This window comes from Durio zibethinus, chromosome 25 (assembly GCF_047325235.1).
Source record: "Durio zibethinus cultivar Kanyao isolate XHJ-2024 chromosome 25, ASM4732523v1, whole genome shotgun sequence".
Lineage (NCBI taxonomy): Eukaryota > Viridiplantae > Streptophyta > Magnoliopsida > Malvales > Malvaceae > Durio > Durio zibethinus.
The window spans coordinates 17,345,082-17,369,754 of NC_143186.1; the positions used below are offsets into that span (position 1 = coordinate 17,345,082).

At 27.8% G+C, this 24,673-nt stretch overlaps 2 protein-coding genes and 1 long non-coding RNA gene across 6 annotated transcripts; 2 read left to right on the plus strand and 1 right to left on the minus strand.

The window, feature by feature from the left end:
* Nucleotides 1–2,347: 2,347 nt before the first annotated feature.
* Nucleotides 2,348–5,266, plus strand: LOC111275756 (putative disease resistance protein At5g63020). The gene has a single exon (XM_022861269.2). The coding sequence runs from the start codon at nucleotides 2,348–2,350 to the stop codon at nucleotides 5,264–5,266; it is 2,919 nt and encodes a 972-aa protein (XP_022717004.2).
* A 7,310-nt stretch (nucleotides 5,267–12,576) lies between these two features.
* On the plus strand, nucleotides 12,577–24,243 carry LOC111275755 (disease resistance protein At4g27190-like). 4 transcript variants are annotated; one of them, XM_089754855.1, is made up of 5 exons: nucleotides 12,577–12,731; nucleotides 12,900–12,980; nucleotides 20,532–20,588; nucleotides 20,834–23,787; nucleotides 23,939–24,243. In XM_089754855.1, exon 4 carries the CDS (start codon nucleotides 20,851–20,853, stop codon nucleotides 23,764–23,766), a length of 2,916 nt encoding a protein of 971 aa, XP_089610981.1. In that variant the 5' UTR covers nucleotides 12,577–12,731; nucleotides 12,900–12,980; nucleotides 20,532–20,588; nucleotides 20,834–20,850; the 3' UTR covers nucleotides 23,767–23,787; nucleotides 23,939–24,243. The 4 variants fall into 4 exon arrangements, with proteins under 4 accessions (XP_089610981.1, XP_089610983.1, XP_089610982.1 ...); XM_089754857.1 differs by having other exon boundaries at nucleotides 23,947–24,243; XM_089754856.1 differs by lacking the exon at nucleotides 20,532–20,588.
* On the minus strand, nucleotides 17,143–20,525 carry LOC149511712 (uncharacterized). The gene is made up of 2 exons (XR_016333848.1): nucleotides 18,787–20,525; nucleotides 17,143–18,705 (listed from the first exon to the last, which is right to left on the minus strand). It is a non-coding gene; the product is annotated as an uncharacterized LOC149511712 (long non-coding RNA).
* Nucleotides 24,244–24,673: the final 430 nt, after the last annotated feature.

Consider the following 24,673-nt stretch of genomic DNA (forward strand, 5'->3'; position numbering starts at 1 on the left):
AGTTAACTCTTGTTTAATTTAATTATTTTAGGTATAATTGGTTTCAAAATGGGTTGATTAATTACTGTTATGTTGAAATTATCTTAAATAGGCCGTTAATTTTTTGGGAGAGAAAACTAAATGATAGAATTGAAAAGAAGTAAGTAAAATCTCACACACATTGCTTGTTTTTGAATCTATGTATATAAGTATGTTTCTAAATGAATAAGGGTTAATTATTTTCTATGTATGCAAAGAGGATCAAGCATATAATTATTTTGCATTTCTATATATAAACGATGGATCATGCTTATGAATAAAAAAATAATTTATGTTTAAAGAATGATTTTATAATAGCTACATTTTTACATCCTTGGGAAGTGGAATCATCGACACCAGAACTAGTTTTACAGCCCTAATTAAAAGGTAATAGTAATTAGCATAGATATGATCATATGGCCCTACTAACGGGTTATAATAGTTAACATAAGGTCCTGGCTAGCAGGTTATAATAGTTAACAATGATCATGAGGATAAAATTATTGACACGGCTAATGTCACAGGTTATAGTAGTGACCATAGCTAACAATAAATGAATAATAATAATGATTTATGATAATAATGATTTATGATGATAATGATTTACGATGATTTTAAAGATTGATCTATTATTTATATGAAATATGTGTTTGACCGTGATTTATGATTTATTATTGAGGAATTGATATGTTTTGATATTTAATTATGATTTACAAAATGTTTGACAAAATGCTAATTTTTGAATTGTTTTTAGAATGATCTATATAATACATATAAAAATGATGTTTGATCTGATAAGATGTGTGAGTTAATACTTATTGAGCTGTGGTTTGCTTATTCTTTTTTTTTTCTTTTACAAATGATATGAATGATATGGTTAGTTTTGTGATGAGCTAAAAGAGTAAGTATCAGAAAACTACTTAGATGATAGGATTTTGTGAAGTATTGTTTCTTTTTTTCAATTGTAATACTTGACATTGATGGTTTGGAAACTTGTTATTTAGTTATTTTACAGATATTAAAACTCTTTGAGAACTTTATTTTATTTGAGGATTTTTCAATGGTTATGAAATAGGCGTCGTATTACTTTGGAGTTTTATTTCAAAGTAATATGGTCCTATTATGTCTCCGTCCTGAGACGTGACATAAGATTACAAGATATTGAAAATTTATTGAATATGGAATAACCCATTTTAACATGAAAAAAGCCTTCCACATAACAAATTAGGAAAAAATAACGAAAGAAAATTTTGGCTCTGATATTATGTTAAGCATTTAAGTTAAAACTAATTGACAATAAGTGGATGAACCTAACTTGAATATAAGACTGGATAATCCACTTGAACAAAAATAATCATATATGTTGAGTAAAAAAATAAGGATGATTCCAAAAGCTTAGCATATAAGACTTTCACCTTTATAACACTAGTGATTTTCCCTCTTTTATATTTCAGCTACTTTCCACAAAAAATTTGTGGTTCATCTGTTTGACCTCCGTTCTTTTATCTTTTCCAAATGATTTGAAGAAGAAATCTGCAGGTATTTTTAATGCCATTCTATACTCTCTCAATTTATTCTTGAAAATATTTCTTAAATCTCTTTGTGGAATGGTTCTCCAAGGCAGAAACACAAATACCATATATAAATAGTATATATACATTCATATGTGTGAATAAATATTTTTAGAAAAGTAAAAATTTTTCTCATAGACGATGAAAACAAAAATTTTTATTTTTAATAATGTTTTACAAAAATAAAACATTCCTTATAACATAAATTCATCATCTTTCCAAAGTTCCACATGTATACATTTTGGTTTCTTCAGTTTCATGCTTCTCTATTCTCTGGATTAGGCTGAAAGAAATACTGTATAGTATTAGAAATTAAAGAACAAGCTTTCCTATTTTGATTATCAAAAAAATATATAATATTCCTTACAATTAGGTTTAAATTCTGTTAATCCATGATTGAAATTTTTTAAGACTGCTCAAAACTATTAATATTTGCTTGGATCTTTGCTGTTTATTATTATGGAAAAATTTTTTTCTTCTCCTTTTATTAATGATGTAATGATCAACACTAGGAACCATGTATAGACAAGACATTCAAGAATTTGTGATGGTTCTCTAAGGGACATAAATAGTATTTATGCATTCATCTGATTTACAGATTACCTTTTGCTTCTAATAATGTTTTCAAAAACATCATTTCTACTTTTGTTTTTTGGTAAAACATATTTTGAGATTTAGTAACATTTTAGTACAAGTAGCTTATATGGAGATATAATATTCGTTAGTTTTTTAACCTACAGGGACAAGGCTTAATATTTATGGAGTTTGTAGGGCCAATTTTTGAAGTGTTAAAGTACATTGGGGGTCAAATCAAGAGTTACACAGATCATCATCGGAAACTTGAAGGAAATGTGAATAATCTGAAAAGAAAACTGGATGAGCTAAATGTTCGAAAGCAAGACCTTGAATCAAGAATGGAAGCCGAGATTCGTAACGGAAAAAGGATAAAGAATGAAGTGGAGAACTGGTTTGAAGATGTACAAAAGAAAAACACTGAAGTGGGAACAATTGAGGAAAAGTTTTGGGATGTGTCGTACTTCTCACGTGCTCACCTAGGAAAACTTGTTTGCCAAAAGATAGAAGAAGTCCAGAGAATTTACCAACAAGGCAATTTCCCTGAAGGTGTGGCAGTTGATGGCCCTCCAGCCTCCGGGGTGACATTACCAATGCCAAATCTGGAAGGTGAAATCGATGTAAAAGAACGAATTTGGGAGTATCTGATGGGTGATGAGATTGGAATGATTGGAGTGTGTGGAATGGGTGGCATAGGAAAAACTACCATCATGAAGCATATCAATAATCAACTGTTGAAAGAAAGTGAACACTTTGAAAAAGTGATATGGGTCACCGTTTCGAAAGAACTGAATATTTTCCAATTACAAGAAGATATTGCAGATTCTTTCAAACAATCTCTTCCAAGAGGTAAATTGGAACGAGCGACAGCATTGAAAGATATTTTGGAAGGAAAGAGATATGTTTTGATCTTAGATGATGTTTGGAAACGGTTTTCTCTATTGGATGTAGGAATCCCTGAACCAACATTAAGTAAGGAAAGGAAAATGGTACTCACTTCCAGATCGATTGAGGTTTGTAAATCTATGGGTTGTGAGGTGGTCAAAGTGCAACCTCTTGCAAAAGAAGAGTCTATGAACTTATTCTTAGATCATGTGGGGCACAGTGTTCTCCAAAATCAGAATCTTGAAGACATTATCGGAAAAATTGTTGAGCAATGTGGTGGTTTACCGCTTGCCATTGTAACAATAGCTGGTAGCATGAAGGGGGTAGATGATCTCTGTGAATGGAGGAATGCACTAAATGAATTATGTGAGCGAGTGAAAAGTGTGAAAGGATTGGACACTGAAATATTTGAGCATTTGAAATTTAGTTATGACCGTTTGGGAGATTCAAAAATCCAAAATTGCTTCATATATTGCTCCTTGTATCCTGAAGATTATGTAATTGAAAAAGTGGAATTAATTGAAAGTTGGATAGATGAGGGACTCCTTGATGGCTTAGGGACCAGACAAGCAATGCATGACAGGGGCCATAGCATTTTAAATAAGCTTGAAAATAATTGCTTGTTAGAGAGGGCACAAGATTATTTTGCCTTGGGTCGCTTTTCGGAAAGCGTTAAGATGCATGATGTTTTGAGAGACATGGCATTGTATATTGTACGTAATGGTCATCAGTACATGGTAAAAGCTGGTATGCAATTGAAGGAAGTTCAAAGTGAGCATGAATGGACTGTAGATCTTGAGAAGGTTTCTTTGATGAAGATAATTTCAGTATATTTAAAAATTCCTCCTCACATGTCACCCCAATGCCCTCAATTGTCAACCTTGTTATTGCAAGAAAATCGAGGTTTAACTAGTATTCCAGAATCTTTCTTTAAGCACATGCCTGGGCTAAAAGTTCTAAATCTTTCTAGTACAGGGATTAAGGCTTTACCCAATTCAATCTCAAACTGCAAAAATCTCAATGCATTGACACTAGCTAGTTGTTTTAGGTTAGAATATGTACCTTCGCTAGCAGAGCTCAGAGCATTAAGAAAGCTGGACCTTTATGAAACTGCAATACAAAAGGTTCCTCATGGTATAGAATTGTTAGAAAACCTAACATATCTTCGTGTCTGGTCAAGGTTTCCAAAGGAGCTACCAGTTGGAATATTGCCGATGCTTTCTCATCTCCAGTACTTAATAGTAAATAAGCATTTAAGAGGAGAAGAAGTGGGCAAACTGAGGAAGCTTGAGATACTTGAATGTTCATTTTGTAACATCCAAGAGTTCGAGGAATATGCAAAGTCCATACAAGGTAAATGGCCTACAAATTTCTATTTTCAAGTAGGTGCATCTGAGTTGTCACTTTCCCAGTATTCGGCGGTCCCAAGTTTAAAGCAATTTCAGAACGGGGTAGCTTTTGTTAATTGTGATATGGTGAAAATAGATCACATACATGTCCCAAATGGCCTTAGTGGTTTAGGTACTGAGAAGAGTGATGATTTCAACTGTTTAAGCAATATTCCTTTCTTTCATAAAGTAACTGAGTTGAAGAGTTGTGATATTTGGGAGTGTGAAGGGATAGATTGTGTGGTGGACTTGTCATTATCGTCTTTAAACGCACTTCATAACATGGAGGAGCTTAGGCTTGTGAATTTGGGCAACTTGAGTGAAATTGTAAGAGTAGGATCAGTAGCCGTTGAATCGAAATCTTATGCACTTGCCATCTTCTCTTCTCTAAAAGGGTTGCATCTGAATTATTGTTCAAAGATTAAGAAGTTGTTTCCAGTTGAGCTGCTGCAAGGCCTCCAAAACTTAGAGAACATTGAACTGTACTCATGCTGGAAAATGGAGGAAATAATAGCATCAGGAGAAGAAGAAAATCACGGAGAAGGAGCGATTATTCTTCCCAAATTAAAGGAATTGGTGTTGATCAACTTACCAGCACTGAAAAGCATTTGTGGTGGTGGAGCTATGATTCGTTCTCTTCAAGATCTTCAAATATTTAACTGTCCGAAACTAAAGAGGATCCCTTTGGCTCTTCCCCTGCTTGAAAATGGGCAACCATCTCCTCCTCCTTCTCTGCGACATATCAATGTATGGTCGAGTGAATGGTGGGAATCATTGGAATGGGATCACCCTCAAGCTAAGCATGTCCTTTCACGCTTTTTGAATAAATGAACTTTGACTGCTCTCTCACTGGTAAAGTTCTTCGCTTGTTTTTGAAACTGCAAATATTAATTATCAGCTTCTTTTCAGGGGAACCCACTAAATAATTGCTCTTTTCTTTCTTTTGTTTTTTTTTTTTTTTTTTTTTGTTAATATTGTCAATGACAGCAAAACCCCACTTGCTGATGGACCTCAATCGATCGGTTATTTTTTGGTGGAGCTCTGCTCCATGTGCAAAATCACCCTATTGATATGGGCGTCAATGTTGGATAGAATGAACTTAATTCAAAACTTGTTTCCTTCTTTTGTATGTAATGGAATTTGGTCTGTGTTGTAAACTTTAAACCAAGTAGTTTCTAATTATATGGGATGGTTAATTAATTTCCTTGATTATCTCTTTTTTTTTTTCAATCCATTCTTCAACGATTCATTCTTTATTTATGCTTTTGGAGATTAATTACTAGTGTCTTTATTTTTAACTCCTTATTTTAAACCATATTTCATTCATATGATCAACTTCCTAGAGCATTATCCTACTCTTCAATCTAGCTGATTGATAGCAGATTCTTTTACAGGAGACTTTGGTAGGTATCTTATTGCCTTTACTTTTCCTGATTTAAATCCAGAATCCATTGAAGTACTGCTGGCTGGTGCCATTTCACCAGGTATATGCCATATCACCCAACTATACCTGGTGAAATGTTTAATTATTTCTTATTTTTCTTTCATTTTTGGCATATTCTTAATTAGAATCTTTAACTGTGGCATGGTTTCCTCTTTGGATTAATTATTTCATAGGAATATTGTATTGGAATGGTTCAAACTTTGATTTATTTATGACACGACTTCCCCTGTTAATGATCAAAATTATATAACTTAATTGAACAGAAAAAAACCAAGTTTTTTGAATCGCAATCGATTGATTTAGTTTCTATCTGCTGTTGCCAAGAATTTGTTAAACTTCGTGGAATGACAATCACATATAACTATTGAAACAAACTTATATTTTGATTTAAAGGACATTTGCATTACAAGAGGTATGGTTTATATGGAGCTTGTAGGCAATATTTGGATCTGTGGTGAAACTGAGGTTAAAGACGAAATTTGAGAGTATTTATTTGATGGGTGCTGAGGTTCGAATGAAATTGGAGTACATGGAATGGATGGCATAGGGAAAATACAATCATGGCACCAGTTGCTTCTTTCTTCTTGAGTTTTTCCTTTTCCTTTTTTAATTTTTTAGTTTTTTCCTAGATTTTTTTTTAATTTTTTTAAATATATCTTTTAAAGATTTCAATTTTTTTTAGGTGGGATCCACCTTATCAAACTGTTTTTTCTCTTTTTTTATTTTAAATAAAATTTGTTTCCGTATAAAATTTAACTCGGGTGTCACATTGCATTCTTCAATTATTTTTATTTTTTAAAATTTTTTATTTTTTAAAAACTTTTTATTGCTTTTTTAATATTTTTTTATATCTAATAATTTTTTTCATTTAAGCTTTTTAAAATTGGACCTACTTTATACCAATCTTTTTTTTCCTTCTTTTTTTTTTTTTTACAATTTTTTTATAATTTTTTTAAAGGTTTTAATTTTTTTGTATGAAATTCACTTGATATCAAAGGTTTGTCACCTATTTTTTTATTTTTTTTATTTTTTATATATTAATAAATATTTTTAAAATTTTAAATTATTTATTTTTGTGTAACTCATTTGATACTTAAAGTATATCACGTGTCAAGTCATTTCTTTTTTTTTTATTCTTTACCTTTTTTTTTAATATTTGATGAATATTTTTTAATATTATAAAATATTTTAGTGCTACTCATTTAATATTATTGTTTAAAATTTTTTTATTTTTTTATTTTTTATTATCAATATTTTATTATCTATTTAATTTTGTATTTACATATATGTATTATATTATTTAAGTTATTATTTTATAGCTTAATTTAAAACATTAACATTTTAAACTCATTTGGAATGTCATGTTGTGTTCTAATAAGCTTTATTTTTCTTTTATTTTTTATTTTTTTGTTTTACTGGTTTTTTAAGTTAAATTAATTTTATTAAAAAAAAGAGGCCGATGAAAATATCCAGATGAAACCCCCAATTGACTTTTTATTTATATATTTTTTAATTAGATAGATTTTAAAATAAAAATTATCAATTGATAGAGATACCAAAATTATTTGTTTTTAATCTATCTTGATTCAATATGAAGTAATTATTTTTAAATTGAAATTGAGTTGTGGCGGAATTGAGTTTTTTTAGAAAAACAAAATCAAAGCAAAAACATATTTAGTGTACTCTGTCTCAATCTATTTTTTATATATATAAAAAATATATATTATTTTTAATTTTATTATATATTATTTGATATTTTAATTTTAAAAATTAATATTTTAAACTCACTGAAAGTATCCATATAGCATCCTCTGTAAACTTATTTGTTTTTTGTTTTTTATTTTTTATTTTTTTATTTTTATTTTTACTTTTTTTTGTTAGATAAATTTTATGAGAAAAATTAAACCAATTGAAATATACATGTGTTATCTCCATTTGGCTTTCTTTTTTTCTTTTTTTTTTTATCTTTGGTCTTTTATTTTCTTTAGGTAAATTTTACAATAAAATTTAATAAATAAAAATATCAAAAAAAATGACACATGGCTTCGTGCGCGGATTATGCTAGTCTAATAGTTTATTTTATAGATATAGGTGCTTCGTGGCACCCTCATCTTTCTTCGAAATCTATTTTTTTATTTTTTTATTTTTTATTAAAGTTTTTTGTTTTTTAGTCTTTATTATATAAATTTTGTAAGAAAAAAATAGTTAAGGTAGAGATAATAAAATAATTTATATTTGATATATATCAATTTGTTTCCATCTAATAGGTGTATTTATAAAAAAAGTCAAAATCGAGTTAATGTTTTTTCTTTTTTCAAAATTGAGATCAAGATAAAAGCAATTTGATAATATTCCTTCTCACTCAAGATATATAGAAAAAATATTTTTATTATTAATTTAATTTTATATTACTGTAAATTAATATATTTTATATTAAAAATTTTAATATTTAATACTTTAATTTAATAAATTCATATCCACCCATTTAGGTTCCTTTTCTTTTTTGTCATTTTATTTTTTTTAGTTTTTAATATTTTTTAAATTAGATAAATTTTATATAAAAAAAATAAAGATAATAAAATAACTTGCAACCTATGAGTTTCTACTTATCTCGATTCAATATGTACAATTTTTTTTAAAATTTGAGATCAGATAGAGTTTTTTTTTTTTTTAACATTAGAGTCCAATCATAAAGTAAATTTTGGATGCTCCACCTCATGTTGGGTAAATATAAAATATATATTTTTTATTATTTACTTTAATTATATATATTATATCCATAAAACTATTATTTAATACCTTAATTTAATAAAAATATTATATTTATACATAATTAAAATGTAATTTATATTAAAAAATAATATTTTTATGAACATTATATTAAATTAAAATTATTGAATTAATTTTTGATTAAAATCAAATCACCTGTAAGTTATATATATATGTGACTGACAAGGATCAAATACAAATAAATAAAAACTAAATATCATATCGAAATCAAAGTAGAGTTGAATTATTAAAAGAGTCAAGTCAAAGTTAAGATGAGCATAAACTTACTTCCAACCTAATCCATTGTTTTCCTTAAATAAAAGTATTTACATAGCACCTTCATTATTTTGGATTTTTTTTTGCTTAGACCATATTTTTAGTTTTAGCTTTTTTGTTCTTTTTTGTTTTTAATTGTCTATTCTAATATTTTTATTTATATTTGAAAATATAAATACCCAATTAATGTTTTCGAGTGGCGCTCCCATTTAATTATTTTTTCTTTTTTTGGCCATTTCATTTTTTTTTAGTTTTTGCTCTTTCTTTTTTTCAAAAATAAATAAATAAATTTTGTAATAAATGGGGTCAATTTGTATCTTATGAGTTTCAACCTGTTGTTTCAATACAGACAATTTTTTTAGTAAGAATTAGATTAAGGAAGGATTTGTTTTTTTTAAATTGAGATTGGGTTAGAGGCAAATCGAGGGTGTTTCGCCTCACTCCCTTTTAGGGTATATATAAAAATATATTTTTTATTATTTATTTAATTTAATTTATATATTATATTAATAAAGTTATTATTTAATCTATTCATTTAAAAATATTATATTTTTTATATAATTAAAATATAATTTATATTAAAAAATATTATTTTCATGAAATTTTTACCATTGATTTGATTTTTTTTGTTAAATCAAGTCAAATGTGAATTATACATATATATATATATATATGATGAGTTGAAATTAGTTGTTAAAAAATTGTAACACCTTAATCCCATATTAGGATGTTTTAAGAATCTGTTATGATATATAAGTGGAGACTTAAACTTATATTTGTGAAATATTTTTTATAACATAAAATCATAAAATTTTCAAATCAAAATAGATAATACTTTATTGGTTGGATGTGAATATCCATAAATGGTATCAAAGTGATTATGAAAGTTAATTGTTACACTATAGAAACCACATTTAAAATCTTAATGTATGGTGTGATACGATGACATCATGCTTTAATAAGAGAGTTTGTGATAATTCAATCATTTATTGAGATGTTTTAAAGATCCATTATAATATATAAGTAAAGATTTAAATTTAAACTTATAATGCATTTTTGAAAAAATAAAACCATGAAATATTCGGATAAAAATAAATCATATTTCGTAATTTAAATGTAAATATCTAAAAAATTAATAACTTGATATCATATCAAAGTCAAGAAAAATTTAAATCTATCCCTATCCAACCCGTTACCATCCTTAAGTAAAGTTATCTACGTAGTATTTCCATTTAACTTCCTTTCATTTTTTTGTTTTGCGTGGACTTTGTTTTTTATTAGTTTTAATTTTCTTTTTGTTATTTTTAATTTTTTTAATTATATTTAAAAAGATAAATTTATAACAATAAATTTTATTTATTTATTATACAAATTATTATGAGGATAAAATGCATATATTATTAATAAATTAATTAATAAATGTTCACTCATCATTATTTTTATTAAAAAATTAAAAATAGAATTATATTCATTAATTTATTAAATTTAATATTATTAATTATAAAAAAAAAATTTTTTTGAATCCACGACGACTCGTAAGCATGTGGCTAGCTTTAGTGAAGTTAGCTGGCAAAAAATTGCCCATGTGGAAGAAGGACAATAATGGAGTCGTAAAGAGAAGGAGAGAAGGGGTCCCATAATTACTGCTTTATTTGTGCAGCAGCCTCAAAGAAACCAACTCTGAAGTGCCTGGGATGACTTTGCATATTGACTTGCCAATTTATATATATATATATATATATATATATATATTTTTTTTTTCTTCACACGATTGTAAGCTAGAGAAGTTCTTAATCCATTTAAGCATCTAGCTTTTCATGTTTCAGTCTTGTGCTCTGCATCCCATATGGTAACCATTAGAAACTCAAACCTACAAGGGCATTTAACAATTGTGGCAACTAACTTGACAAGTTTATTATGAACTTCTGAAATAGTATATCAGTTTATTCCCATGCCAGAGTAGTATCTGCTCAGGTTTATTTATTTATTTATTTATTTACTTAAATAAATAAATTTCTACTTCTCTCTGATTTGTTACTTGACTGTTAGTCAAGGGATAAAAGTTACTAGGCCAAAGTCTTAGTCAAGTTTGTTGATTATTTCTGTAAAATCTTAAGAAATTTCCCATTCTTTTTCTTTCTTTTGATGGGGAAAAAGGCGAACCTGTGGTGCATCTGCAAAATCAAGTTGCCATGTTTTCTTCCTTGGTTTCTAACTTTTTGCCCTGATGGATGTATTGTATAACAATAAAAGAATCAATGGCCAGGCTTTAAAGAGTTATGGAATTTTAGTTTTCGTGGCAATCAAAGTCATAGGATAATGGTAAAGTTTGAGAGGAATATGCCAAGAAAACTTAAAGGGCAATTCTCAAGGTCACTGAAAGAATTTAATGCGTGCAAAATGCCACTTTTTTCCTATACCCTTTATTGGTCCTACCAACCAAGTGGAGGTGAAACAGACTCATCAGCAAAAGCCCTTCCATCATGCTTGTGTAGACCAAACCTAAATCATGTGTACATAATTACTTAAAAATATCTACTATCTGATTCTTATATAGTTATGTAAAAGAATTTACTATCTGATTCTTATATTGTTATGTACAACATACAAGAAACAGAAAAAAAAAATCTAAATTAGACTAGCATAGAGAAAGATACATCATACCTCAAAATATCAAAATAATACTAATGTAATGTTTAGATAAATAATTATAAAAGAAAGAAAAAAAAGTTCTTTTTTTTAAAAAATGATGTATCCCTTATTTAAATAATTAAAATTAATAAAAAAAATTTTAACACCCATTATTTAAATAAAGAGTGAAAAAAATGATTCATAATAATAATTTTTTTAATTATAACTTTTCATTATCATGATATGTTTGCTATTTTGTATGGCTCACAGTTGTTATTATATTAATAATTTTTAATCAAATGAAATAAAAAAATATTTTATAAATATGTATTGATGAATTTTTTAATCATTGTCAAAATTTCAACACGTTATCACTTTAATGATGTATTTATATAAAAACTATTAAATATAAAAAATGTAATCATATAAAAACATTACATCTCATAAACTTAATAAATATATATATATATTCATATTCAATCATTAATTAAAATCAAATCACAAAAAAATTATAAAAATTTTTATATTAAAAAAAATATAAAACTTACTTAAATAAAGAAATAATTTTAAAAAAATTATAAAAAGATTTTAATGTGATTAGATTTTTTTACTAAATTTTTAATATTAATAAAAAGATAAATATAATAATTGTTTTATAAAAATAAAAATTTTCAACTTTTTTCTTAACTTTTTCTCAAAATTAAGATCTTAAAAAAATAAAAATTACAAAAATATCAAATATTATTAAATTTTCACCCTTTTTTTAAATTAAAATTTTATCTAAATAAAAAAAATTTCTCTATTTTTATTTTTTTCCTCAATCCAATCACATTGTAAGATAATTAGGAAATAATTGCCCACGTGAAAAAGGTAAAAAGTTGGCAAAAAAATCAAAGGTAGGAAGGACAATAATGGAGTAAAAAAAAAGTAATGAAAGAAGGGGTCCCACAATTAATGTTTTTTTGTGCAGCAGCTTCAAGGAAACGGACTGTGAAAGCTCTTGCTGATGACTTGACACATTGACTTGCCCACTTTTATGTCTTTTTTTTTTCTGCTTCATGATATCCATCAATTCCCTTTCTCGCAGAGGATAGGAATTTTGCAAGGAGATCTGAAAGTTTAATCAAAACCCTGGGATGATACAAGTAGAGTTACACTCCCTCACTGGATCAGCTGGTAAGCTGTCTTTATAAGCTTTTGATTTATTTTTTCCTTTCGTTTAATTTAGGTTTGATTTATTAGTTTGGAAAATTATCAAATTTAATGAATAAAACGACCTTAGCATGAGAGATTTTAATTTTACCTTTTATAACTACTGATTTTCCTTCTTTTATTATATATCAGTTATTTTTCCACATAAAATTCCCAATTAACAAAGAGGAGAGAAGTTGGAGCTTCATCTTTTAAAATAATTTGAAGAAGCAGGTTTGATATCCTTTCCCCATATTTATCTCTTTGGGATATATTGTTGTCTACATAATAATTTTAATTTGTTTGATGCTGAGAGAACAAAATAATAAAAATGCAAAACTATTTATTTTTTTAAGTGTTTGATCATTTCTTAAAGCTCACAATGGTTATTTTAAAAGTAATTAACCAATTTTCATCAATCAATCATCATTACTGATATTTATTTCTAAATCTAATAAGAAGACTATTTTTGTTTAAGCTCTTAATTACTTTTTTTTTTTAAAGTTCTTGACTTATTTTTAAATTTTTTTATCTTATTATTTATCTATTTAAAAAATATAATACTTACATAAATTCTCTTATTTTCTCTTATTAATGTTTTTCTTTCGAGAATCAGACCAATAATTGAGAGTAGAGAGGCAGTTTTTCGCAGATTGGATTTTTTTTTTTCTTTTGCCACAAAGCAGATCGAATGTTTTAATAATTGATTTTGAGAAATTTTAAACACCAGGGTGAAATATTAAATATTCAAATTTCATAAAAATGTTTGAAATTTAACCTTGATTGTTTAATTCTTAAAACATTATATAAACCTATTTTTCAATTCTCTATTTAGTTGCAGATGAAAAAGTTGAGATTATTAAAAAAAAAAAAAGATAATAAGAAGAATTTGCAATTGGGTGCTCAAAATTACATGATCTGGGCACCTACAATTTTATGTCTTTAGTTTCTTGATTTGCAGATGAGATATGAAAGAGGAAAACAAATAAATATTTTTAAAATATAAAAAATAAAAGAAAATCTGAGATGAAAAAGATTTTGGATTTTTTTTCTTGAATAATTAAAAAAAACAAGGATATTAATTAGAACATGAATGTTAAAATCAGAAATTCAAACTGCTCACAGTAAAATATGGTTGTACAAGTTAACGGGTTATGTAAGCAATAACAAGGAATGGACGTGCTTAAAATACCCTGCTTGAAAAATAAAGATTTAAAAGTTTTTCTATTAAGGAATAAAGATTTTTTGTTAACAGCATTGTTACTTTTATTTATTTCTAAATATAATAAAAATATATTTTTATTTATTTAAAGAAATTATATTGTCATTTAATAGAGGTATTAAATTACATTATCTATGCAGATTGTATATAATCAAAATTGAAAAAAAAATCAATTATTTATGTAACAATTTTTTATATAAATATATATTATTGAAATTAAACTAATTCTTAAAGTAAATATTTGGAATGACTTTGTTTTAAAGTTTATATTAACTATTTTAATAATATTAATAGCATCTATATTAATACTATCAAAATACAAACAAGTAAATACTTTTATTTTGAAATGCGTATGAAGAAGAGATCTAAAATTTTTAGTGAACAAGAAATAAAAATTTCAAAATAAACATTGATTAAATTAGAAATCAATAAATTTAAAATATTTGAATATTATTTTGTGTACAATGAGGCTCAAACTGATCAATACCTAAAATAAAATCAAAAGCACAAAAATAATGACTTATTAAAACCTTTTACAAGGCCTCCTGTTTAAAAACAATTGGTGAGCAATGGATAGTTTCTTGGAATTAAAGTAAATTGTTGTAATGTACGGAGTAAATGAAACCAAACTATATGGGAAGAAAAATGTTATATTCTTTTTATTTTAAAAACATTATATCAATAAATACAAAATAATATGAAATAAAATATGAATATATAAATAACAAAATATGGGTATGTATTTATACATAAAAAAGGTAATATAATTATAATAAATATATAAAATAATATCAACATTGACACATGAGCATTGAGAAATTATTTTAAATTAAAATTATCCTTTAATAAATCCCATACACTTTGCAAGTTACATAAAGATGCATAAAGAATCTATTGTTATTTGAAACAAGTCATAAGTTAAAATAAATGACAATATTTTGAAACTTACCTTTAAATTAAAGTAAACTTCAAATACGAATTCTTAGTGACAAATGATGTAAAGCTTATTGCATTAGTAAATGTAAACCCAAATATATGTATTTAAATTATTTCAGTACTTTCAAAGAACAACAATTACAAAAAAATAATTAGACAAATGTATTTAAAAGGCAAATAGAAAACCAACTAACTTTGCAAACTCACCTATCAAAATTTGAATAGAAGGCAAACAAACACTTGTACCAATGAAAGAAAAAACAAAAACATATCAGTATACTAAGTTGAATCAAGATGCAAAGGATTAAGTTGTACACCTACTCACTAATCTTAAAATTGGTGTACCTAGCTAGTTATATAACACTATCTGTTACTGATAATAGTTAAAACAAATGATAAAACTGCAACTCACTTTTAACATTGATATTTTGCTTTAGCAAAAGCCTATGCACTTGCTAATTACATGCTACATACATATAAATATATATATATATATGTATATTACATCTATATAAAGAAAAAACAAATTTATTTTCTGAATTTTCAATAGATACAGATCATAACAAAATTTTTATTTTTTCATTTAAAACTTTACAATTAATAGTTAATAATTTAAACATCAACAATAAGTTTGGAAAACTAAAGATGACACAATCAATTATTATTTTAGTATCAAGAACAGAAAATGAAAAAAGAAGAAAGTATAAAAGAGTTACACCAGAAAACACTCACTGCATTCATTCATTTTTTTGCTACACATACAAAATACATTATATGCAGAGTCGTTAAGATATATCTTCTGAAATAAGAAGTTGCTTAACTTCATAACTAAACTAACTAATTAGAGATTTTCATGTGCCAAACTGGATTTATGCTTGAAATTAATAGCTTATATATTTGTTCAACCCAACTCAACCCAAAATTTAGAATCTCAAAATTTCTTCCAAATCGGCTTAAATTAAAAATATAAATCTCAAGCTCATCCATTAAATTTAATTTATATAATAAAAAAATAATTAAATTAAATTTAATGAGATTATATTTAATTCACATAAAAATAAAAATAATATATAAAAATTAAAATTAAGTTTAACAAAAAATATATAATTTTTTTAATTTTTATATATATGTACATTATATATAAATTAATTCACATATATATATATAAATTAAAAGTTTATACATACATGTGAATTCAAGTTAGGCCAAATCGAGTTCAAACTTTAAATCTTTTGTCCAATACCCAGCCCAAAATTTAAAAAGACCTAAATATTGTTCCTAAACTCGTTTAATAGATTTTAATTTTTTATCCAAACCCTCTCAAAACTTAAACAAACCTTTAAGCTTGGCAGGTAACCCAATTCTTGAGCAAGTCTATAACCAATGCTTCATTGCTAGATTAGAAATAAAATATTGTTTCCAAATCAAAATTTCTAAAAAAAATCTCATTGTCTAACAATTACAAAATAAACAAAAGAGATGCATAAAGAACAATAGATAGAATAAACAAATATGCTCTTAGAAGTTGTAGATTGTTAGAGCTTAACCTTAGGTTTCCTCCAATTAGCATATGCAATATTCATTTATTTAAATTTGAAAAGGCAATTGGAATTTTTTTCTTAAAAAAATTAATTACATGCACTAATAAATCAAAGCATGAAATATCATGAGGCTTAAAAGGCACTTTCCGTAACTTGGCAAAAACATTTCACAAACAAAAACCAATCAAAAGATAATTAAGCCCTAAAACTTAAAATCACATCCTTTTCTTAGGTATGAAACACATGTATACTACAAACTGATTAATGAATAATGACAATCTTTCAATAAAATCTTTTATCGCATTAACAAATCAAACTCCAGAATATAATAAGTTTCAAAGAGGCATTAAAACAAACACTTTTATGGCATTAAATGGTAAAACTCTAAAATAAAACTGCAAGTTAACTACTCAATTGTAATTGGCTTGAATATTTTTCCACAATCAATTTATATGTAAACAAATAAAATGCATAGCTTTAAAGTCATCATGATCATCTTTTTCATACTGTTTCTTGACTTGAAGTTCCAATGTACTTTCCTTTCTTTATTTCTAAAAGAAATAGCCTTATCTCATACACAATTCTATAATCTTGAAATGCATAACTTTAGCTACACTCAGGTTCATTAAAACAAACAATAAATCAATCTCAATCCGATTATTATACATTAGATTGTATACCCTAAAAACAGTCACAATTAAAACCAAAGATAGACTTGAATATAATTAAGTTTAATTATCGAAGAACAGAGTTACACCAAATGTTAACAGATTTATGATCAAGATCAGTTTTGATAGCGATACAAATAAATCATGTAAATAAATTCTATAAAACCATGATTGTTGAGGCTTAGGCCTACCAATAGAATTACATAGATTTTTTAGTTGACAATAACTCCTTCAATGGATATACAATTTTGAGTAACCTTGAACGTCAACGTGTTGTTATATCAAATAAGCCTTTTATAATCCAATATATATCACGAACATAGATAAAAACTCACTTCAAACATTTAATAAAAAGGCAAGGCAATTAGGAACAGAATAGCAATTAGGAAATGAAAACAAAAATTAATCCTCGATGTAGAATAGAAGAGCCAATCTCAACCATGTTTTACCACTACTTAATAACTTGGTCATTTCAATTCAAAATAAAACAAATAAAGAGTCTAAATACTTATTAACTCATATAAGTAAACAATCTAAATACTTATATGAATATGACTTTGTCTATTGTTAACATTTCAATTTAAAATGAGACAAATAAAGAGTCCTAAATACTTATATTTATAGCTTATAAAGGGTGGTAAGTACTCGTTCTAATTTTAAATATTAAAACTCCCATGATTTGGAAGCAGGTATTTAGGAAAGATCCGACTTTATCAATTTGTAAAAAAAAAAAAAATCTCGTTTTCTTTAGTGAATAATCAATAAAAAATTCTGAGTTTCTAGCAAACCTTCCTATCCGTTGGCAATTCTTTATATATAAGATATACAAACAATATAATTCTGAACTACTAGAAGACATACTGAGGAAAGCTTTATAAGAAGATTGGAATATTTAGACAGTGTAAATAAATTTTAAAGCATAAGAAGGAGAAGTTTTCTTATTTTCCAATTTCATATTTATCATAGATTCAAATAAAAGTAAAAAATAGTAAACTCATTTACGATTTCATCATTCCAAATCCTTCTCTCCCAAAGCCATAATCCCATTAAAACTTTTACAAATCCAAGAAACCCAATCACATTCAGCTAACCAAATTAATAAACAAAAATATTTTTAAGAGTAAAAACCAACCCGAAAGAAGTAAATGGATCCCTTCCCTAACATATGATTTCTTTCAATTAACCAGATAACAATCCATGAACTCCTATTCAGTGTATATAGACCAGATGTATGTAACAAAAACAAAAAAAATTAAGGAGAAATTTATACTTCCTCTTAGTAGAGCATTGATACCACTGGTATAATAACCAATATTCCAAGAAAACCAAACAGGAAAAAATACAAATAAAAAATTTGACAAATTTAAAAACAAAGGACCAAATCAATGAAATGAGTTAAAGTAACTATTATTTTTTCTGCTGCTTCTCAAACATATTTTGTATAATATGCATTTAAGAAGAAATAGTATACAATCTAAATCAACATTTCAATTTAGAATTGATTAAATAAAAAACTTTACGTACCTGATTTTCAAATAGGATTATTCCAAGCTCATTTTCTCCGCATTTTAGCTTGTAAACTTTTAAATTGTCTGAAATATTATCAATAAAAAAAAATCATAACTACTATTACATTCAGGCTAAATTATTCACATTCTACTATTCAGATTTACCTTATATATAGTTTCATATCTAATATCTTTGCTTTTTTGTTATCCAAGAAATTAAAAGCTGTAAGTTAAAAAAAAAAAAAAAAACTCTAAGACAGAGAGAAAGGAATTAACAGATGTTATCATAAAACTTAACACTTAAATATCTTCACTAAAAAAAAAACAATTATCCAAATAAAATTAAAAGAAAATCTAAGAGAAAAAACAACAAAACAGAACTGAAATTGCAAGATGATCAACAACAAAAACCCAAAAATGAAAAAAAAAACTTTAATTGAATAATTAAAAAAAAACCCAAAAAATAAGCTTCCAAAAAGAGTCATACCATTTTTTTTTTAATTTTTAGCCTGGACTTTGTTTTCATCAAATCTTTCTTCCTTCAAACTTAAAAAATCCTGCACAGAAAAATTTAAATCCAATAATCAATAAATTCAACAACAAAATCAGCAAACTTTAATAATTCCATCCATTAAAAGAAAAAAGAAAGGGGAACATAAAAACCTATAATTCAAAGATCTGATATGAACTAAAAAATAAAGATCAAATAAATTTGTAAGAATGAAAAAAAAATGAGAAAGAGTGGGAGGAACAGAAAACGTGAAAAAAAAAAAAAAAAAAGAGAGATGCGTATTGATCTGATGTGGTAAGAAACAAAAGAAAAAGTAAGGAAGAAAAAAGCGTTAAATTTTGAGCTGAAACGCTTCTTTTACATTTTTCTTTTTTTATTTTTTTATTCAATAAAGGTACAATTAAAAAAAGAAAAAAATAACAAAAAGTGGCGCATGGGGTAAAACAAAAGATCTTTCGTGTTTGATATTGACTTGACGTGGGAAAGAGAAAAAGAAAGATTTGACCCAAAAAAAACAATAGTAGATTTTTAAGGTGAAACGTGACTGCCTTGAAAAATGGTAAAAAAATTCAAATGTTCAAATGAAAGAAAAAAAAAAATAAAAGACAAAGTGGACGTCAAAAGAAAAAGAAATATAAAAGGGTTAGGAAAGAAAAGGTTGGAGAATTGATTTCTTCTGACTTTTTTTCTTTATTTAAAAAATTCAAAAAATTAGATGAAATTAAAAAAAAAAAAAAAAGAAAGAAAGAATGAGTGAATGGAAAGAGAAGAAGAAGCATGAAACTGATTTGTCTTCGTCAAAGTAAAAAAAAAAAAAAAAAGAATATTATGTAGGGTGGAGGATTAGATGGCATTTTCCATCCTCTTTGTCTACTTTTAGAGTCAATCATCTAATTTTTTTTATTAATTATATATATAAAAAAATAAAATAAAATCAAATAAAAATTTTAATTATTTAAAAAATAAAAGAGGAGGAAAGAAACTGAGTTTTTGAATTTTTTAAATGTGTAATAAAAATGATATATAAAAAAAAGCTTAGCATTGTACCACGTGAAAGCTCAAAGAATGGTAATGTGAGTCAAAATTAATAATATGATATGAATAATTTTACGACAACATTGATTAGAATTTTATAAATTGTAACAATTTGACTTATAATTATGGTTTTATAATATATAATTATTATAGCAAGTGAAAACAACAATAGCATGAATTACAGTACGAATAACTAAACAAAAATTACAATACGAATCCTATGACTTATAATTTTATACATTATAGAATGAATTATAAACCATAGAAAAGAATTATAAACAATGTCGTAGAAATCTGATTTTGCTGTGCTCTTCACAAATTATGCAAGGAGATCTTAGTTTCCTTCTTTCATAAATTTAAACAGGACACTATAATTAAGAATATAGGAGAAGTACCAGCAATTGCCTCAGCACTTGACCAGGTAATAATTAATTACTTTATCATATAATTATTAATCTTGTGGTTATAATCTTACCTTGTAACATAAATTCATCGTCTTTCCACAAGATCCACATACATTTTGATTATAATCAATATTTAACCCTTTCAAAAATATTATTCTTACTTTTTGTTTTTGGTAAAATATATTTTGAGATTTACTGACATTTTAGTACTAGTAGTAGCTTATATGGAGATATAATGTACGTTGGTTTTTTTTACCTACAGGACAAGGCTTTATATTTATGGAGTTTGTTTTTAACGTGCTAACGTACATTGGGGGTCCAATCAAGAGTTACACAGATTATCACCGAAAACTTGAAGGAAACGTGAATAATCTTAAAAGAAAAGTGAACGAGCTTAATGATCGAATGCAGGACTTCGAATCAGAAATGGAAGCGGAGACTCGTCGCAGAAAAAAGCTGAAGAAAGAAGTGGAGAACTGGTTTGAAGATGTACGAAGGATAAACACTGAAGTGGATACAATTGAAGAAAAGTTTCGGGTTGTGTCATACTTCAAACGTGCTCACCTAGGAGAACTTGTTTGCCAAAAGATTGAAGAAGTGGAGACAATTTACCGACGAGGCAATTTCCCTGCAGGTGTGGCAGTTGATGGCCCTCCAGCCTCCGGGGTGAAATTACTAGTGCCAAATCTAAAAGGTGAAATTGATGTAAAAGAACAAATTTGGGAGTATCTGATGGGTGATGAGGTTGGAATGATTGGAGTGTGTGGAATGGGTGGCATAGGAAAAACTACCATCATGAAGCATATCAATAATCAACTGTTGAAGGAACGTGGTCAGTTTGAAAAGGTTATATGGGTTACCGTCTCGAAAGAATTGAATGTTTTCAAATTACAAAAACAAATTGCAGATTCTTTCGAAGAAGATCTTCCAGAAGGTGAATTGGTGCGAGCAGCAGCATTGAGGGATATTTTGGAGGGAAAGAGATATGTTTTGATCTTAGATGATGTTTGGAAATGGTTTTCTCTACTGGATGTAGGAATCCCTGAATCAACATTAGGTCAGGGGAAGAAAATGGTACTCACTTCCAGATCGATTGAGGTTTGTCAATCTATGGGTTGTGAGGTGGTCGAAGTGCAACCTCTTTCAAAAGCAGAGTCCATGAACTTATTCTTAGATCATGTTGGGCACAATGTTCTCCAAAATAAAAATCTTGTAGATATTGTCAGCAAAATCGTTGAGCAATGTGGTCGTTTACCGCTTGCCATTGTTACAACAGCTGTTAGCATGAAGGGGGTAGATGATCCTTGTGAGTGGAGGAATGCACTAAAGGAATTACGTGAGCGAGTGAAAAGTGTGAAAGGATTGGAAACCGAAATATTTGAGCATTTGAAGTTTAGTTATGACCGTTTGGAAGATTCAGAAATCCAAAATTGTTTCTTATATTGTTCCTTGTATCCTGAAGATTATAGAATTGAAAAAGTGGAATTAATTGAAAGTTGGATAGATGAGGGACTCCTTGATGGCTTAGGGACCAGACAAGCGATGTATGACAGAGGCTGTAGCATTTTAAATAAGCTTCAAAAGAATTGCTTGTTAGAGAGGGCAGGAGATTATGTAGACCTGGACAGCTTGCGCGACAGCGTTAAGATGCATGATGTTTTGAGAGACATGGCAATTTATATTGTACGTCGTCAGTACATGGTAAAAGCTGGTGAGAAATTGGAGGAAATACCAAGTGAGCGTGAATGGACGGTAGATCTTGAGAAGGTTTCTTTAATGACATCACAATATTCAAAAATTCTTCCTCACATGTCACCCCGATGCCCTCATTTATCAACCTTGTTACTGCAAGATAATCGGTATTTAAAAGGAATTCCAGAATCTTTCTTTAAGCACATGCCTGGACTTAAAGTACTAAATCTTTCTGGTACTTTGATTAAGGATCTACCCAATTCAATCTCAAACTTGAAAAATCTCAATGCATTGATACTAGCTTATTGTGAGATGTTACAATATGTGCCTTCGTTGGCAGAGCTCAGGGCACTGAGAAAGCTGGACCTTTTTATGACTGCAATACAAAAGGTTCCTCATGGCATAGAATTGTTAGAAAACCTAACATGTCTTCGTGTCTCGTCACCGTCTCTAGAGGAGCTACCAGTTGGAATATTGCCGATGCTTTCTCATCTCCAGTGCTTAATATTATATCAGCATTTAAGAGGAGAAGAAGTAGGCAAATTGAGGAAGCTTGAGTTACTTCAATGTTCATTTTGTGACATCCAAGAGTTTGAGGAATATGCGAAGTCCTTACAAGGTAAATGGCCTACAATTTTCCAAATTGGAGTAGGAGCAGGATCACATGGACGTGTGTATTTTTTGAAGGACCCAGATTTAAAGCTATTTCTGAGAGAGGTAACTTTTGTGAATTGTGAGATGGAGAAAATAGATCACATAGAGCTCCCAAATGGCCTTAGCGATTTAGGAATCGAGAAGATTGATGATTTCAACTGTTTAAGCAATGTTCCTTTATTTCATAAAGTAACTGAGTTGAAGTGTTGTCTTATTCGGGAGTGTGAAGGGATAGATTGTGTGGTTGACTTGTCATTATCGTCTTTAAACGCACTACCCAACAACATTGAGGAGCTTGGGCTTATCGATTTGGGCAACTTGACTGAACTTGTGAGAGTAGGATCAGTAGTAGTGGAATCGATCTCTCATGCTTCAGCACCACTTGCCATCTTCTCTTCTCTTAAACAGTTGTATCTGATTAATTGTTCAAAGATTAAGAAGTTGTTTCCAGTTGAGCTGCTGCAAGGTCTCCAAAACTTAGAGCTCATTTACGTGGATTCTTGTATGAAATTGGAGGAAATAATAGCATCAGAAGAAGAAAAAAATCACAAAGGAGAAGGAACGACATTTATTCTTCCCAAATTAAAGGAATTGTTCTTCGCGCGCTTACCGGCACTGAAAAGCATTTGTGGTGGTGGAGCTATGATTCATTCCCTCCAAGAACTTTACATAATTGACTGTCCAGAACTAAAGAGGGTCCCTTTGGCTCTTCCCCTGCTTGAAAATGGGCAACCATCTCCTCCTCCTTCTCTGCGACGTATCAATGTATGGTCGAGTGAATGGTGGGAATCATTGGAATGGGATCACCCTCAAGCTAAGCATGTCCTTTCACCCTTTTTGAAAAAATGAACTTTGACTGCTCTCTCACTGGTAAAGTTATTCGCTTATTTTTGAAACTGCAAATATTAATTCTCAGCTTCTTTCCGTCCATGTTCAGCCTTTTTTTCATCCATATTCAGTTTCTTTTCATGGAAACCCACTAAATAATTTCTCTTTTCTTTAAAAAAAAAAAAAAAAAAAGAAATTCAGGTTCTCAGTATTATCAATGACAGCATCCCACATGCTGATGGAGCTCAGTCGATCGGACATTTATTGGTGGAGCTCTACCCCATGTGCAAATCCACCCTATTGATATGGGTTTCAATGTAGGACGTTGCTTGATTGATGAACTTAATTCAAAACTTGTTTCTTTCATTTATATGTAATGTAATTTGCTTTATGTTGTAAATTTTAAACAAACCGAGTAGTTTCTAAATATATGGGATTGTTGATTATGTAATTTATGCTTTTGGAGATTAATTACAAATGTATTTGTTTTACTTCTTATTTTAAACTATATTTTACACATCAGCAATGACTTGTGGCATCGACGTGGAGATTAAATTATTGTTCACAGTTTAAGTGCTAGGAAAGTGAATTATTTTACGTTGAAAGCAGATAGGGGCCTCAAAAGGTGGAATTTTGTGTTTAATGTCCAAATATTCCCTGAGCCCAAGGTGTCAGAGACTTTTGTTAGAAGAGGAAGCATAAAATCATCTTGTTTCTTTGCAGTCATTGATTTGTATTTTTGGTTTTATTGTCCCCATCATTTCATAAATACTTTTTAGGTCATTTTAATTCACTGAAAATATTAAAAAACTATGACAAAAATGAAAAACTGATCTTTGATGTATTTATTGAAAACATCTTATGAGTAGTAATTACTTTGGAGTTAAAACATTGTACAAATAATGACTGTTGTTTCTCACTTGTCGTG

What these genes read in the sequence shown, in the direction of transcription:
- LOC111275756 (XM_022861269.2), top strand. Translation starts at nt 2,348, where the DNA reads ATGGAGTTTGTAGGGCCAATTTTTGAAGTGTTAAAGTACATTGGGGGT.
- LOC111275755 (XM_089754855.1), top strand. Translation starts at nt 20,851, where the DNA reads ATGGAGTTTGTTTTTAACGTGCTAACGTACATTGGGGGTCCAATCAAG.